The sequence below is a fragment of the Oxyura jamaicensis genome, chromosome 2, assembly GCF_011077185.1.
Source record: "Oxyura jamaicensis isolate SHBP4307 breed ruddy duck chromosome 2, BPBGC_Ojam_1.0, whole genome shotgun sequence".
Taxonomy (NCBI): domain Eukaryota; kingdom Metazoa; phylum Chordata; class Aves; order Anseriformes; family Anatidae; genus Oxyura; species Oxyura jamaicensis.
Genome location: NC_048894.1, coordinates 146628137 through 146645259, shown reverse-complemented (window position 1 = coordinate 146645259; position 17123 = coordinate 146628137). Strand labels below are relative to the sequence as shown.

Here is a 17123-nt window from a genome sequence, read left to right as displayed (position 1 = left end):
ACTGTACTGTGGGAATAGTATTTATTTTCTCCTTCTCGTTTCTTTAACCTGCACTTCTTCCTTTTACACTGCTCTTCTTTCAAGGTTTTGTCACGAACAAAGCTGGCCTTCTGTTTTTAGCCTGGTACATGCCTTATAAACCTCGGGAAGCAGCTGCTTGAATGTTCCTCTTGCACTTCAGCATGCCACGACTTTGGAAAGCAGATAATGTTCCACTGTCTACAAATTCTTGTATTTATGGGATTTCTTGCATGAGAAATCAGCGTCTGCTTTTATTTCAAGAAGAAAGCTATTACAGAGTGTATAACCCACTGCAGACGTTTGTGCATCATTTCCAGCGGCCTGGTTGTGGTCCCTGGGGGATGAAGCTCACTGCAGTCTGTGCTATTTAAGAACATATTTATTCTCTGAATTTATGTAGGCCTCAAATTGGATTGGTACTTCTTTAGGTTTTTTTAGGAGTGAACAAGGAATTCTGAATGGAAAATAGATAATTTTGTTTGGCTTCTGCTTGCTATATCACTTTTTAATGCTTTTTTTTTGCCCCTGGTAGAGTTCACGCAATCAATCATGTCCCCGTTAATGCACAGAGCCATGAGAACAGATTTTAGTTAATTGCCATTCGTTAACAATCAACTTTTATTGGTCTGGGATTGGCCTTCACTTGAAGAATGACATTTGGGGAGCTAGGAGGAAAGGATAATCGTCTTTTGTCTGTCAGAGCATTAAAAAGACATTTTTTGCCTAATTTCAAACTGGGGAGAAAGGCCCTGTGCATGCTTGTACCTACATGTGTAACGAAACAGAAAAATAGGCTAAATGTGCCTTTTTTAGGGTCCTTCACAATGTCTGGCGTAAAAGGCGGGATGGAGTCAGTAGCAGAGATGTCGTGCTGGGGGTGAGTTTGTGATGGGGAGGACCTGAGCTCACAGAGTGGCTGAGAGGAGTTGTAGGAGCTTGGGCAAAGCAGTCCGAGGGCAAGGAAACAGAGGGGAGCCAGAAGGTTGCCTTTTCTGTACTATTCCCTGACTTGCACATCTCACTGCATTGATGTGAACTAAACCAAATTTCACCCTGAAAGAACCGAGTTGGAATTTGTCTTTCTTGCCTTAGCTTTGAGGATCTCTTCTTGGAATGGGTCTGCTGGTTTCAGGGGTGAACAGTGGCAGATGGAACCCTAAAGGGCTGAATTACCTTAAGCCATGCTATGTAGCAGAATGGAAGTTAGTCTTTAAATTGAACTAATTACACTCTCTTCTTTGCTACAGGTGGTGGATGTGGACTTTAAAAGTGTCTCAACATTTCATCCTCAACTGTCTTTTTAAAATCTGATTGCACTACAAAAGAAAAGCTGCTAATGGGATAAATGTTGAGACGTTACAAGAACTGACTTGAAGTACCAAAAGCCATTGTTACTAATCAAGAAGAGCTTGAAGCGAAGTCTGTAGCTGACCGGTCAGTATCACATCCACAGGACAGGCATGGCAAGTAAACGAAAATCAACAACACCGTGCATGGTCTTAGCCAACGAGCAGGATCCGGATCTAGGAACGGTGTCGGACGTGGAGGAAGGACCACCCGCAGCTGCGCCAGCAGAGAATAACCCTACAGCAGAGAGCATCACAAGCGAGGAGGACGTTCACGAGGGTGTGGATTCAGACAATCAGAAAAACACAAATAAAGTAGAAGGTGGCTATGAGTGTAAATACTGTACTTTTCAGACTCCAGATCTCAATATGTTTACTTTCCACGTGGATTCGGAACATCCCAACGTCGTCCTAAATTCATCCTATGTTTGTGTGGAATGCAATTTTCTTACCAAAAGATACGATGCTCTCTCGGAACACAATTTGAAGTACCACCCCGGCGAGGAGAATTTTAAATTGACCATGGTGAAACGTAATAATCAGACAATCTTTGAACAGACTGTAAACGATCTCACTTTTGATGGGAGTTTTGTTAGAGAAGAAAACGCTGAGCAGGCTGACCCTGCCGAGGCCCCCTCGTCGGGGATCTCCATTAGCAAAACTCCTATTATGAAAATGATGAAAAACAAAACCGAAACTAAACGCATTGCTGTTTTCCACAACGTAGTCGATGACATTCCTGGTGAAGAAAAGGGAGCGGAAAATGAGCCAAACTCGGACGAAGTAGTAGAAAACCCACCACCGTCGGTTTCTGAGTCAAAAGCGAGCCACTCGGTTGTTTGCAGCACAGCAAACGTAACGAGCACGGTGGTGACTCCAGCACCGGTGCTTCAGCCCGGGGTGGCACAGGTTATAACAGCTGTTACAGCTCCACAGAACTCAAACCTGATCCCCAAAGTCCTGATACCTGTAAATAGCATTCCAACCTATAACACTGCTCTGGACAACAACCCTCTTTTGCTCAACACTTACAACAAATTCCCGTACCCAACCATGTCAGAAATCACCGTTCTTTCCACTCAAGCGAAGTACACAGAGGAGCAGATTAAAATCTGGTTTTCTGCCCAACGTCTGAAGCACGGTGTGAGCTGGACGCCAGAGGAAGTGGAGGAAGCGAGGAGGAAGCAATTTAATGGCACGGTGCACACTGTGCCGCAGACGATTACCGTCATCCCAGCACACATTTCTGCCGCTAGCAATGGGTTACCTTCGATTTTACAGACGTGCCAAATAGTCGGTCAGCCAGGACTTGTTCTCACTCAAGTCGCAGGTGCAAATACCTTACCCGTGACAGCCCCGATAGCTTTGACTGTAGCGGGAGTCCCAAACCAAACCCAGCTGCAGAAGAGTCAGATTCACACTGCTCAGCCCATGGCAGAAACCAAACAAGTAGCTGCCGTTCCTGCCCCTCAGCCTATCAAAAACGAAACCGCGCTAATGAATCCCGATTCCTTTGGCATGCGAGCAAAAAAAACAAAGGAGCAGCTGGCAGAATTAAAAGTCAGCTACCTGAAGAATCAGTTTCCTCAAGATTCGGAAATTAGCAGGCTTATGAAAATAACAGGCCTGACTAAAGGAGAGATCAAGAAGTGGTTCAGTGACACGCGCTACAATCAGAGGAACTCGAAGAATAATCATGGGATTCATCTCAACAGCGACTCGTGTGCCACCATTGTTATTGATTCGAGTGATGAAATGAACGAGTCCCCAACAGGAGCTGCTCCGCAGAGCAAGTCGTCGTGGGGTGCATTTCCTGATTTCACCCCGCAGAAGTTCAAAGAAAAGACAGCTGAACAGCTACAAGTCCTCCAGGCAAGTTTTCTTAATAACCCTGTCCTTACAGATGAAGAGATGAACAGGTTAAGAGCCCAAACCAAACTCACCAGGAGAGAGATTGATGCCTGGTTTACAGAAAGAAGGAAGTCGAATGTCTTAAAGGAAGAAGGAACCGACGTGAATGAGAGCAATGCCAGCAGCTCAAAAGAGGAGGCTGGAGAAACATCCGTGGGAGATGGAGCAGCAGGACCAAAATCAGGGGGTTCCACTTCAAGCAAAATAGGCAAAAAATCCCCAGAGCAGTTGCACATGCTTAAAAGTTCCTTTGTTCGTACTCAGTGGCCATCCCCGCAAGAATACAACAAGCTGGCAGAAGAAACGGGGCTCCCAAGATCAGAAATTGTGAGCTGGTTCGGAGACACTCGCTATGCCTGGAAAAACGGTGGACTGAAGTGGTATTACTATTACCAGAGCGCCAACGCGAACAGCTTGAACGGGCAGGGCTTTGCGAGGAAGAGAGGGAGAGGAAGACCAAAAGGGAGGGGGAGAGGAAGGCCTCGAGGGAGGCCTCGGGGAAGCAAGAGGTTAAATTGCTGGGACAGAGGCGTGTCCGTCATCAAATTCAAAACTGGAACAGCAATCCTGAAGGACTACTATATCAAGCACAAATTCCTCAACGAGCAAGACCTCGATGAACTTGTAGCCAAATCTCACATGGGGTATGAGCAGGTCAGAGAGTGGTTTGCAGAAAGGCAAAGAAGATTAGAACTTGGAATAGAGCTCTTTGAGGAGAACGAGGAAGAAGATGAAATACTGGAAGATCAGGAAGACGAGGAAGAAACAGACGATAGCGATACTTGGGAACCTCCCCGACATGTTAAGCGTAAACTCTCCAAATCAGATTGACGCACAGTGTGGGATCTGGGAGCCAAAACCTGTGAATTAGGTTTGATCCTTCGGTGAAGAGCCAAACAATTTTTCCTGGCCTTCGGTTTTAGCAAGCACCTGCAAAGCATCTTACGTGCACCCGAGAGAACATGGGCAAGATGCTACCCGTGCAGGTGATGAGCATTTGCTTCCTTGCTACCAGAGATGGACATCCCCAGGCCTAGCCTAGGACATGGGGTTATAAATCAGCTCCAGTTCAGCTCCTCCTGTTCCGCATTACCGATGGGAAGGTTCATCATTCACATGACTGCTTCTCAGTATTTAATTGCCTTATGTTGTTTAATTCCAAAAAAACACAAACCACCACAGACGCATTTTTTTTGTTGTTGTAGGAGAACATTGCCTGCTCACGAAGGAGGAAAATACAAAAACCTAGGATGTGTTTTTGCAAACATCACTTCACCTGAAAGGTTTCAAGGCCTGGGTTTATTTCTTAAGGAAAGAATTCAAAACAAAAGAGAAGGGGAAAAGTGTGACAAAGGAATCAATGAACCTAGGGGTGAGGATTGCTTGGTTTAAGAAAACGAGGTGATATTGCACCTTTTGCATATCTTCAAAGTGTTTTGGGTTTACAGAGCTTGTGCTGAAATGTTTCTTGCTGATAATTATGAGCTAAGTGAATGAGTTTAATGCTAGAAGATGCTTTTCGTTAAATTTAATCAGTGTATCCTACATCCATTTAATTTAAATGCCTGACAGACTTGATGCAGTTGATAGCAACATTCATTTTTAGCTTATGCATTCTTTACTTTGTTGGAAAATGGTAAGAAAAGTATTTATGTTTCTAGCTAAAGAGACTAATTTCTTGAAATCTTACACTGTATTTTAAGGTAAACATGAGGCAGAAGCTGCCTGTTTTCATTGTTTCGCATTGCTTACGGTTTTGTAAGAATACACAGATACAGAGGCGAAAAGCGTCTTCAGGTGCTAGTAAGAAAGGTTTTCAAGTAAGTTGTGGCAACGACCTGCTTTATAATTCTCAAACAAGAAGTTATATGGCTTTTAGGTGGTTAGGAATGATAACCACACCGGTGATTAATTGTTCTTTAGCGATAGCCCGGTTGAATGTTTCATGTGCAAGTTTAACCTAAAATGCAGCCTAATGGATTGAGCTTGCCGCTGTGCTGGTTGCTGGGTGAGCACACGCGTTTATGGGGATGGTTCGATCTACCTGAACTCCAGAAGCAGTTGAATCGGATAGGGAGCATCTGCATCTTGGATGAGTGTCTGTGTTAAAAGGAAAGAAAGGAAAAGAAACGAAAAAATGCCGTTTGGTCTCGAGGCAATGAAGTCACAGTAGCGTTTGGATAACCAGCTTAAAAACGGCGGGCCAAATTCACAGAAGTTTAGGCAGATACCTGGCATTCTAGAGTAGTGGTACTCCAAGGAAGAGCAGTTTGAGTTCTTGCCACTGTCGGTCTGCATTTTTAGGGGTAAGTTACTTTATGTTTGGATGTCTAAAGATGATGATGAATTGGTGCTGCCGTAACCAGCATTGTCTGCTTTTACATGGGCACTAACAGGAAGTACGCCAGCGATCTCCTTTCCAAATCTGTCGACATCTTTTCTGTAGGCATTTGCATCTGCTGACCTGTGAGGGAAAGCTTAGCGTAGAGAAAATGTGTCCTAATGTTTCCACATCTCCAAGAACCTAATCTAGAGTTATTCTTTCATCCTTCTTGCGATAACTGTCAAAAGACCAAGGAAATCTTTTCGGTGATGATTTTCTGAAGCAGAGGAGCTCATATTAGTTCTGATTTCCTTGCCAGATTGTGGGTGAAACCCGGGTCAGAACAAGAGAGGGAATAATGTCTGACAAATGCCTGTGAGGTGGTGTAAGAGAGATCAGGATCTGGCCTTCCCGGCACGGGCTGCTGCGGGTGGCTGGCAGGTACGGTTTGGCAGGTGATGGTGTGGGTGAGGCCGCTGGAGACAGCAGCAAATCAAAGAAAGATCTGCGTTAGCTTCAAGCTCCACTGGGACTACAGGGTCAGAAATCAATGCTTGATGGGTGGGAAAGGACAAAGCTAGTAGGGAAAGAGATGCTATTTTTAAGTTTCTGAAAATATTAAAGCAAATCCTTAAACTCCTTAGGAATATGCCTCCAACAAGCGAATTCTGGAGTTGCCTTAAACCTTAAGGGTGAGCCGGAATTAATCTTAAAAAAAAAAAAAAGCCACCCAAGCAACCTGTATAAACATCTTTGTTAGCATTTAGTTTATCACTAAATCTAACCTTCTTTAAAAGATGCGAAAAAATAAAGACCCAAGTGAATTATACGATTAAACTGGGAAATTTTCCATTTTGGCAGCGCTCTGTTAAATAACACTCAGCTACAACGTTAGGCCTTAGCACATCTGGTCTGAGAAACGCAGGAAGAGGAAATACAATGTTTATCAGACTAAATATAGTTGGATTGGACGTCGTCTTCGAGTAAAATAATCAGAGAGGATGGCTGATGTATACTGCACCAGATTTTCAACTGCTGTAAACATGATAGTTCCACATATTGCATAACATTGTTAGAGTAGCATTTACAGCCCATCTCATCTCTTTGCAGAATACAGAATTAAAATTAAACCACGTGCTGTGGGCTGGATAAGGAGAGGTGCAGGGTACCCACATTTCCCTTAGGCTAGATGCAACCTTTCAGTTGTGCCAAGGACGAGAAAAATCTGGTTCAGTCCTGAAAACACCGGCTGTATGCGCTTCTATCACTCACAATCTGCTATTTTTGTTGGAAAAAAAAGAGTGCAGTTTATTCCATGTTTCCAGCACGTGTGTATTTGCACTGTGGGAGATGCTTAGCAGAGGCTCCTGCACCAGAGCTGATAGGAGGAGCACTGGAAGGAGTTGTTGGGGTGCTGGAGGCTGACGGGATGCTCTACTTAGTCTGTAGACCCTGGTTGTGGCTGGTGGCAACCCCAAAGTGCTGGCAGCAGGGGTTTAGCCCAGATTCATCTCATCTGATCTTAGGCCACTGTGCTCCTTACCGTGGTGCCCAAGGCACCTGAGAGAAACAGAAACTGTGGAGGGGGCACGGCACATCCTCGTTCTCAGCTGATGAGGAATCTGAGCATCACTGTCCTAAGGACCAGATCTGGCTCAGGCCTTGCCTCTGGGTTGCTGGTTTGCTCTCAGTCTTGGCTGGGAGCACTGTTTCAGGATCCAGCCCTGAGTGTGAGTTCCTCTGGAGCTAAAGCTGAGCTTTCTTTTCTTCTGCTGTTTCTGATAAGAGCACCTGATGTTACGATGCTGGTTAATGCTGCCTCTGGAATTCAGATAAAGCAGGGGTGAAGGTAATCCTGTGCTAGAATCGAGAGGGAGAAGGGCTAAAAACATGCAAGCGGTGTCACAGCTGCTGAGGCACTCGCTGTCCCTGGATCATGCTGCTTCACAGCATGTTTTGCTCTTCCGAGTACAATGAAAAAGCACAATTCTGTCCAAGCAGTGCTGAATTCCCAGTATCAGCCTCGTAATGGCCCTAGGACTGGTGTTAGCTGGAAAGAAAGTCAGAGACATTCCCCCCTGGGGTTTGAGTGAACTAACGGAGTGCTGGCTTGGAAGGAGCGGGAGAAGGGAAATGCAGAATCTTGACTCGGCATTTTCCTCGCCCTGCAGAATTCGCTTGCCTAAAACTTGTTGAGCAAGACCAATTTTACTCTTGCTGTTCTGACAGAGCAAGTACTGCAGTCACTCCTGTTTAGCATGCAGAAATCCCTGCTCTGGTTTGAAAGCAAAAGAAAGATTCCTGGTACCCCACGAAGAGATTTAGTGGGTTATCTCTAATAACTACAGTGAACCGGGCCGTTCCATTTTTGAACCTTGTCCAGTACCGTTTCTAAAACAGGTTTTTCCCAGCATTATGTGCAGTGTGGTTTCTAGCTGTAACTTTGATCATCAGTGAGGAAACTCACGCAATGTCCACACGTGACATGAAATAATTTTTCTAACGCACGGCCTGCTGACTTCAGGTGAAAGCCGATCGTCTTCCTGCTCACCAAGGGACTCTGGGGCAGGCGAATGCTCTCCCTCCTCCTTCAGAGCAGAGAGGATTTCTGGAGCCCATCTGAAGGGATTCAAAGCCTGATGCAGTCCCGTAAGCCAGAAAGCCCCAAGATGCAGACCCTCTCCTCCTCCTCCATCTTCCTCAGAAGTGCAAGCACAGCAGTAACGCTGACAACAAGTCTCTGGCTGCTGAGGAACTAAGCTGTAGTTTAAGGTGGGGAGCGTTTTCCTTTTGCACTTAACGGAGAGCTGGGGATCCAAGCTGGATCTCAGTGTTTGCTCCTGTAAATGCGACAGCCCCAAATCGTGTCCTCCACCACCTCCTCCTCTCTATGTTCCTATCTCCCAAGGAGAGAAGATAATTGTTAAGCTTCTGTAATAGTAAATATCCCCGCCCTTACCCGAAGGCACAGAAGTAGAGTGCAATGAAATATAGCTACTTTTCTTTGATCTAATTTATTATTTATTGGAAAATACTTCCTGCTGCATTCAGTAGTAACGAGGAATTAGTATCAGTGATGAGAGAGCAGTAAAACTGCTGCAGGTTGTTGGGAACGCCTGGGATGACCGTGTCAGCTGGGGATAGGACAGGCAAGCGCAGGGCTCGGTTCCCCACCCTGAGCAGTGCTGTGCTCCCCGTCGAGCTTCTGATGTACGGGGATAAAGACGTTTGGCGAGAAGCGTGACACAAACTTACTGGGTCAAGTGACTGGAGGTTTGGTGAGGTATTAAAATGCTGTCGGAAAAGATTGGAAAATGAAGGATGCAACAGTGAGAAGACCTCGATAGCTATTTGTACACACTCAATAGCGCAAATTGCGGTGTCATTATCCCACTTGTGACAAGGGAGGTTCTGAAGCACAGGCAGGTTGCTGGCAGTATTTTCAAGTCTAATGGTCTGATCTTGTCTTTTGTCTTTTTTTTGTTTGTTTTTCCTGCTGCAGTGAAGAGCATCTGCACTTTGTCAGTGGATACTCATAGAAAAAAATGACTTCCCGCAGCATTTAAAATGTTGGGTGGTAGCTGAGGATCCCGTAGCACTTTTCCTGAGTTAAGGGGGGATTTGTCTGGCTGTGTGATGCCTGCAGTTGAGCAGGACACCGCACCAGCTGGTCAGCGTAGCAGCCGAGTGTGAGCCAGCTCATCCCGAACGCCTGGAGCCGGTCAAACTGCGCCCTAGCTCCGCTGGCTGTTAGAGGCGGCTCGCAGACAGACACTGATGGGATGTTGCAGACGTCTGACGTTAGGGGAGACGAATCTTCACCGTGGGGCGTGCTGGCTGGGTGGCAGCACTGGTCTCGGTGTCCCCTTGGGCTTCCGTTGTGGGTAGCAGTGGTACTCGCCTCCACTTCGTACCTGGCACGCCTGGGGAAGTGTGAGGTCTTAATTTTTGGTTTTGTTCTTTATTCTAGAGCAGATGGCACTGCAGTGGTGGGTAAAGTACCTGCTCCTGGGTTAGAGTACTGTGGCATAAATAAGGTTTTCGGGTTGCCAAAGTATTTTAGAGAGAATGTTACTGTCTGAACATTGGACCGTGCATACCTAAAAATGTGTTGAGACGTAATCTTGGTATCCCAATTGATCAAAGCGTTTCCTTATGCTTATTCAATACTAGATACCTATCATGAAACTTACCCTAAAGAATCTGCTAGAATGACAGAAGATTCAAGCTGCCAAGTCTTCACTTGTGACACGAAACAATCAAGCACGAGAGCTCCACTCTGATTTTGAAATGTTCCCCTTGCCTCCAGTTCCAGCTCACGGAAGTGTTCCCAATCCTGCTTAGTTGGTTATCCGCACGTATGCTTACAGTTTGTACAGAAATGCACTAAAACGAGTTGCCCTACCTGGGAAGGCTTTATATTGTACAGAAAATGTGGCACTAGGTACTGCTCTTCACGTGCACAGGAGAGTTAACAGGTGTCGATCTCGTTTACAGAAAAGATGGAGCTTTGCAATTTTCTATAATATATTGCAATATATTTAAATGTCCTGTTTGACATGTGAAATGAAGCTAAGTTAATGCATTGTTAATGTATTTGAAGTATGAGGAAGACGATTCACTAACGACCAGCAAGGTTTTTAGAAGGTGTCCAGTATGTAGCAGTCCGTGTGATGTCCGGTGTATGTGCTGTTGTTAACGGAAGCAGCGATGCTATTCTCGTTTCGAATGAAGAGTTTCTTATGGATGATGCAATAGCTTACGGTGTCTTTCCTTTGTAGCTGCCCAGCGTGGTGAAGGGGAAGCAATTCTTGCAAAAGTTCAAGAAAACTGGTTAACTGTGAATGGGCCTAAACTTTCGTGAAACCAAGAAAATATTTGGACACACACAGGACTTGAATACTCAAAAGGATTGGAACTTAGTGTTGTGCCAAAGTTAAAACTACTGCAGTTGGCAGAAGTTCTGCACTGTAAATAGAAGACTGATTAAAAGACAGCTTGTAAAAAAAAAAAAAAAAGGAAAAAAAAAAAGGAAAAAAAGAAAATTGAATTTTAATACAGTACATTTTTATTCTGATACATAACGGAAACATTCTGTTTTAGACCTTTTTTGAAGAGGCTTCAGTGACCACTAGATTTTGTCCTCTTATATTTTGTTTGGCCTAATACTATACGTTCTAGTAAGATGGGCTTTATCGCCTGTGTTCTTTGATATGTGATTAAGCTTATAGCTTGGAGTGACCAAACATTTTACAGAGTAAAAGTTCTTAGAAACAGTATAATGTAACTGATATTTCTGTGTCTTATTTATCAGGCTCTGCACAAACTTGGAAAGTTGTGCCGGACTTGTACAACTCATATATGGGAACGCAGCATACTTCTTGGTATTACAAACCTAAGCCTTTGTGGCGGTATGGATCTCGTCTTTGGATTTATTTTTGTTATTTTTTTGAGGCAAAGAGATGAATGGATGCTGCTGTAAAATATTTGTAATATTGCCATTATTGCTTTCTGTAGCAATTACTGCTTTTGCTTCAACAGATAAAGAAAATAAATCAGAGATAGAAAAATCCTACAAGAAGCTGGTAGAAGAAAGGATCACGTGGGAACTTCTGAAAATAAACTTTGTACCAAAAAATTTGAAAACAGAAATAATGGAATAAACGTCTCCTTACAGAGTGTGTGTGTTTTTAAAGGGCCGTGTGGAAACCAGAACCCATGTTTGTCTGAAAATGTCGCAAACTGGATCTTGTCAAGTGCCTTTTTTTTTTTTTTCCTGTTAAACAAAACCAAATTTCATTGATGCCTCGGATGCGATACAAGCGGAGAAGTGGCTTGGCTGGAGAGCCAGCACGAGGTCAGCTTCACGTGCGGGTCGGGGCAGACGCTCTTTATTATCACACTGAAAATATTTGGGGTGGGAGGAGTAGGGGCGAGTAGGAGCCTCACTGCTGAAGTCCCTGTCAATTGGACGTCACGCTTGGTGACCTCAGGGCCGGTTCGAAAATGTGTGTTTTCCTCAGACGGTGGCTGAGATGGGCGTTTTGTTGAGCCCTGCATCTCTCTGGCAGCCCCAGAAGGCTCCAGGAGCGCCGCTGCCTTTCGCCAGCCTCCCTCACCTACCCAGCTACACGTGGTGCCCTTCAGCCGCTGTGCCGTGGCCAGGGGTGCTCAGGACCCCGCTGTCCCCACACGACCTGGCATCACTTCCCCCGTGCCGATCCCTGCAAGAGAAATACAGGTTTAAGGCAACAGAGCTGTTCCTGTGCTGTGGCTTGTGTCAGCCCAGAAAAGTTACACCCCAAACCAAAGTAGCAACCTGCAGGCGAGCGCTAGTGGTCAGGACAGCTGGGTGTTTGGCCAAATGGTTGTGCTCAGTCCAGTGAAAATAACAGGAGGGGGAAAAAAACGCTTGTTCAAGAGCAGCCACCCTCATGGGCTGTGTCTCCTCTCCCTTCTCCTCCCAGCCCATCCCGCCTTCCAGCTGCTATTTTGAATAACTCCAAGCACTGAACCACGTAGCGCAGCGCCTTCGTTTTCTCGCTGCACCAGGGAGTCCCCTCCGGAGCCATGTCAAATTGCTCCCCGTGGGGTTTGCTTCGCTTTGGAACACTGCTGGTGGTCTCGGGGCTGCCTGATAGTGTTTTCTGGCGGCCCTGGCTGTTAAATGACTTGTTGCACTTCGCGTACTGTAAAATGAAAGCTTTGACGAGACGTGCTTCCAGTGCAGTAAGGTGGAGCTATGAGCGTAGTGACTAACTCCTTCCCATCTGTGTCTCCCTGCAGTCTCAGTGCGGACGTGCATTACCTTTAAAATATTTGGTAGAAGAAAAAAAGACGGGAAGAGGGGGAGAAACTGGTGGTCTCACCTAGCTGATTTCTGTCTTTGGGTGAAAATAAAGGTCAGCGCTGGCAGCAATTCTCTGAGCGACTTTCAGTTTTCCTAAATGAAAACCGGAGAAAAAAAAAACAATTTCAGTGAGGTCTGTGTGAAGAGACTAACATGAAGAGGCCTCCCTAGAACAGCCCCCATTTTTCCACGCTCCAAAGGAGATGGTGCAAGTACTACCGCAGCCGTGATGCTCAGTGCTGCAGTTCCTCACGCCGTGGGATGGAAACGGCCCCTCGTTTTTCTCAGCGACGCCGCAGTGTTCAAGGCTGTGCTGCTTGTCTATGCCGTAGGGCGTTCTTTGCTCTAAATTAATTTCCTTTCCAATAATGTGGGGAGGGGGCAATTGTGGGCAAAGCCCATTCTGGATTCCTGCATTTTGTTTGCATTTAGTAGTGCTGCTACTTAAGAAAAAGCCCTGCTTTTTCTTGCACTTCCCGCAGCACTGGGACCTGGACGAGGCGAGCGTGGAGCCACACAAGCTACACTCAACGGCAGTTTCCACCGGTCCTTCCCAGCTGTGCAGAAGCTGCACCGGAGAACCCAAAAAAGCCAGTTTGGTTCCCCTGTGGAAGCTCTGTCCCCTGCCAGCCTCCATTTGGACAAGGAGAGCGGTTCTGAAAACCCCCAAGTTGTGAGGGGCACTCGAGGGCAATCCCGAAGCCCTTTGTGTATTTCTTTGCTGTAGCTTTTTGTTTGTTCATTTTCCCATTCTTTAAGATTTATTTCTCTTCGCTCCTGCAAGGCAGCAATATCCTAGGAAGTCAGCTCAGTTTTCCAGCTCAGCAGAGGCTCGCAGCAGCCACACACGGCTCCTCCAGCGGTGCCCTCCAGGAGCAGCTGCCCAGTCCTTCGCAGCCCTGCCCAGCCCCAAGCGAAGTTTTAACGGGGAGCAAGTCTCTGCCATCTCCACGCCCTGGTTTCATCACGAGAAGCAAATAAAACACCAAGCACAACTGTGGCTGGGGGAAGACGATGAGTTTTCAGAGGCAAACTGACAAAACATGGGGAAAGGCCCAGAAGGAGCCCCACGAACCTCACTGCAGCTCTTGTGCTCCACACCGCCCGCTGTGATGGTTTTGGTGTGAGCGTAGGTCCCCGGAGCATCGAGCCGCAGCCCTACTGCCCGCAACAGGCATCCGAGAGAAGTGTTTGGGGCAGGCGGTTCCTCCCAGCGAGGGCAAGGTGCCGGCGTGCACAGGAAGATGACTGCTTTAGGATTCTCCCAGGCACCTCATCTCCTTTTTATTCCTTTCCGGAAAGCTTTTTTCCCCCCTTTCCACGACGCTCTGGTCAAACCCAAGGGCATGCTCGCTCCGTTCCTCATTTGTCTTAGCAGACGTAAAGCAGCTGCACGGCGCGTTGATGGCTGAGCACGGCTGTGCTGAGCGCACCCCTTTGGCAGTAACGACTTCAGTGGGTTTTGCGAGGCCTGCGGGGGAAGGATTATGGCCTAGTTAATAGGGCTTGCCAGGGGTTTGAAAGGTTGCACTGTTTTAAGGTAGATCAGGCGAATGAGCCAGCTTTGGGGGGATGCATCCTCTCTTACCGAGGTGTTCCTAAAAACCTTCTGGCTTCTGCTGACAGCAAGCTGTTCTTACCCCGACTGCTGTGATGCGCTACCCCTCAACTCCCCGTTCATTTTTGTGTCTTTTTAGAGCCGTGGCTTGGCTCAACGATTCACAAAGAAGCCGAACTCCCTGGCTTTGCTTCCTTCTGGAGAGGAGAGAAAGGCAAAGGAGGCTCCCTGCCTGCTGGACTCGCTGCTGAGGCAGGCTGGCCGGAGCACTGCTGCAGCTCTGGCCGTTTGCAGCTCACCGCCACCTCCTCTGCCCGATTTCTTGCCTGATGTTGTTCTGCTCGGCCCCCGGCCTCTGCATTCCCCTGTTCACGCTGCCCTGCTCTCAATTTACTGCCCTCCTCCCGCCGCCAGCGGAGGTGCTGGAGCCCTCGTTGCCCTTTGGGAGGAAGGAATCGTGCCGGCTCCGTGTCTGCCTTTGCTTAGCGCTGGCTTTGCCTTCCTCAGGGACGGACGTGGGTTTAGCGAACGCAGCTCTGTCCGTGCCACGTTTGGTTTCTCACCCAGCTAGAGGCAGACGGAGGCCCTTCCCGATTCTGCCAGCGCTTCCTTAAAGATGGGCTGAGGTGGAGCCGAGTATTATTTTTCTGCCATTTCAGTCAGTGGCATCTCGGAGCTTTGGCTCAGGGGTCAGCCTCTTGCCACCCTCAGTGTGACCACTTCGTGTTCAGGGACGATTGCTCTGACCTGCAGCTGCATCTCAAACCGTCCTAAGATTTGCTAGAGCTCGTCTGAGCTCCACTGCGGTTTTGTTTGCTGGATCGCCTTCGTTTGTCTTTGATGGCTCGTACCAGCGATAGCCTGCGTGTGCCCTTCGGCACGAAATGCGGTTTGTACTACCCTCCTGTGCCCGTGGAGGACAACATCCCCTTGTTTGGCACCACGCAAAGAGGATGAAAGATGGCTTCTGCTGCAAAGAACTCACTCAATAAAAGGAAGGAGACAATAAAGAGAGGGAGACAAGGACATCAAGACAATGCCAGTAAATAAAGAGCTCCTCCTCGTCTGTTCATGAACGTGTTTAGGGAAGAGCCAATGTTATGACTGTCAAAAAAAAAAAGCAAACTAATCTCCCCTCAAGGTACGAATGTTTCACAATGTGTGGAAGAACCCATTTAAGATTCGGGAACCACCCACCCTTTGAGGAATGCTGCCTGTGGGCCTCGCTGCCCTCTTCTCTGCAGGCAGCACGCCTGGCTGAGGAGGGAACTGGTCTCTCTCTTGCCTCCTTCCGAGGGCAGCTCCCTCCCAGTACGCCTCGCTCAGCCTATAAATGATGTGAGAGCTGCCTAGCCGACGGGTGTGGGTAGCGCCGACCAAAATAGGGCCCTGGTTGCCAAAGAGGCTTCTTGTTTTTCCTCTGTGTGCTCGATGGTCTCTTGAAACCTTTGTGGTGTGTGTTCTCCTCCTGGCACAAGCGTGTCTGGGCTGTGGTGAGCACCCATGGAGGCTATCACAATACAAATAATAACACCAGTAAATAAAGAAACTCCACGGGGCAATTCTTTTGAATTAATTTCGCCTCAGAATAGACTGGGACGCTCGGGGAAAAAGGGCTGTCGGGACCGAGACAAGCTCTGTCTGCCATGCTGTAGTTTTCTTTCCTGGCTGAAAGGCTCAGACGCTGCGGCAGCAGAACAAATTCCTGCCTGTCGTTTGGGCTGTCCTGGGTGTCCAGGCTTCCCCTGGGCTCACCCTGACGGCGAGGTGAAGCACACGAGCTTGTCCCCAGCTCACTGAGGCTGGAGCTGGGTCCCAGCACATGGCAGCTGGCTCGCGCTCATGCCAGCAGCTCCAACAGCTTTGCTGATGTGCAGGAACTTGCGACTGCAACTTCTCAGAGCCCGTCGGTGTCACTGGTCTGATTTTCATCCACTGAGCTGGTGGTTTCGGCTTACAGGGTGGTAAGACCTAATCTGCCTTGAGGAAGAGCTTCATCTGTGGCTTTTTGTCCTTGAAGTTGCCTACACGGAGCAGCTGTGGCAGCGCAGTCTCCCGTCGGGCTCATGTATCTCCAAGCCCCCTCACAGCTGCCTCTTGCAGAGCTGTTTTCTCCTGCGTGAAGCCCAGGCCCACAGCACCGCGGCAAATCACGCCGCGCAAGCTCAGGCAAACAGCTTGAGTCAAGGACAGTGGGAATTCGTATGCTGGCAGCTGCGCCGATGACTCGGGTCTTGCAGGAGAAATTGAGCAAATCTCCAGCGCTGACAAGGCAGAGGAATTTCCTTAAGTTGCACTTTTTTTAAATTTCTGTAACTAATACACGAGGAGCTTTATAAATGTCTGAGGGGAGGCGGGGGAAAGGGAGAGCCAGGGAAGGAAGGAAGAAGAGAAGCGATATTACGCCTGTGACTTCTGACTCAAAGCAAGCAGTCAGCTGCTCGGCCCCCTGCGTGGCGCTCAGGAATTGCTTCCCTATCATTGATTTACCAGACAAAGGCATGCTCGGGTTGCAACACAGAGCCTTTGCAGACCACGTTGGTATCCTCGGAGGCAACGATGGCTGAAACCCTGAGCCCTGGAGGACTCCGCAATCCAAGCTGGCAGCCAACTGGCTGCTCTGGGGTTTGCCCCTGGGAGCGCCTTGCACTTTGTGTTTTGCTTTGAGCTGGGGCCACGTTTCACTTTGATTACTCATGTTTCTTTTTTCTTTTTCACTTTTTTTCTTTTTGATTTGTTCTTAATAGTCCTGCTGGATTTTAGTGCTGTACTCATCAGACTTGTGTTTTGCAGCATGACCGGCAGTCCTGGAGGAGTGGGAAAGGAGCACGTGCCCAGCGTATGTGAGGAGAAGCGCAGACGCTGTAGCTGTTCAGACACCAGTGCCAACCTCTGCAGATTCATTCCCGTGTCCTCTGCCTGTCCTGCAGGAGCTCAGCACACCAGTCTGCATGCAGAGAGGAAACAGATGGTTTTGCTGTGCGCATACAAGAGGCTCTGACTGTGCTCGCCTACCCTGACGCTTGTAATGAAAAGACTGAGGCATCATGTGGAGCAAGCTCCCGATTCTCTCCAGACTTGCTTGTTAAGCAGTTTCCTATGCTCAAGAGGGCT

The 17123-nt window shown here is 47.7% G+C and overlaps 1 protein-coding gene across 4 annotated transcripts in view; it reads left to right on the top strand.

Moving 5' to 3' along the window:
* The window catches only part of ZHX1 (zinc fingers and homeoboxes 1), a 32494-nt gene extending 15371 nt beyond the window's left edge, over positions 1–17123 (top strand). The window contains exons 2-3 of one of the 4 annotated variants that reach the window (XM_035317398.1): positions 1269–4650; positions 16803–17123. In XM_035317398.1, coding sequence (XP_035173289.1) covers positions 1482–4109 — 2628 coding nt within the window. In that variant the 5' untranslated portion in view covers positions 1269–1481 and the 3' untranslated portion in view covers positions 4110–4650; positions 16803–17123. Of the gene's footprint in view, positions 1–1268; positions 4651–9774; positions 11280–16802 lie in introns of those variants that run through there. The other 3 variants (XM_035317397.1, XM_035317396.1, XR_004748156.1) reach the window with 3 other exon arrangements.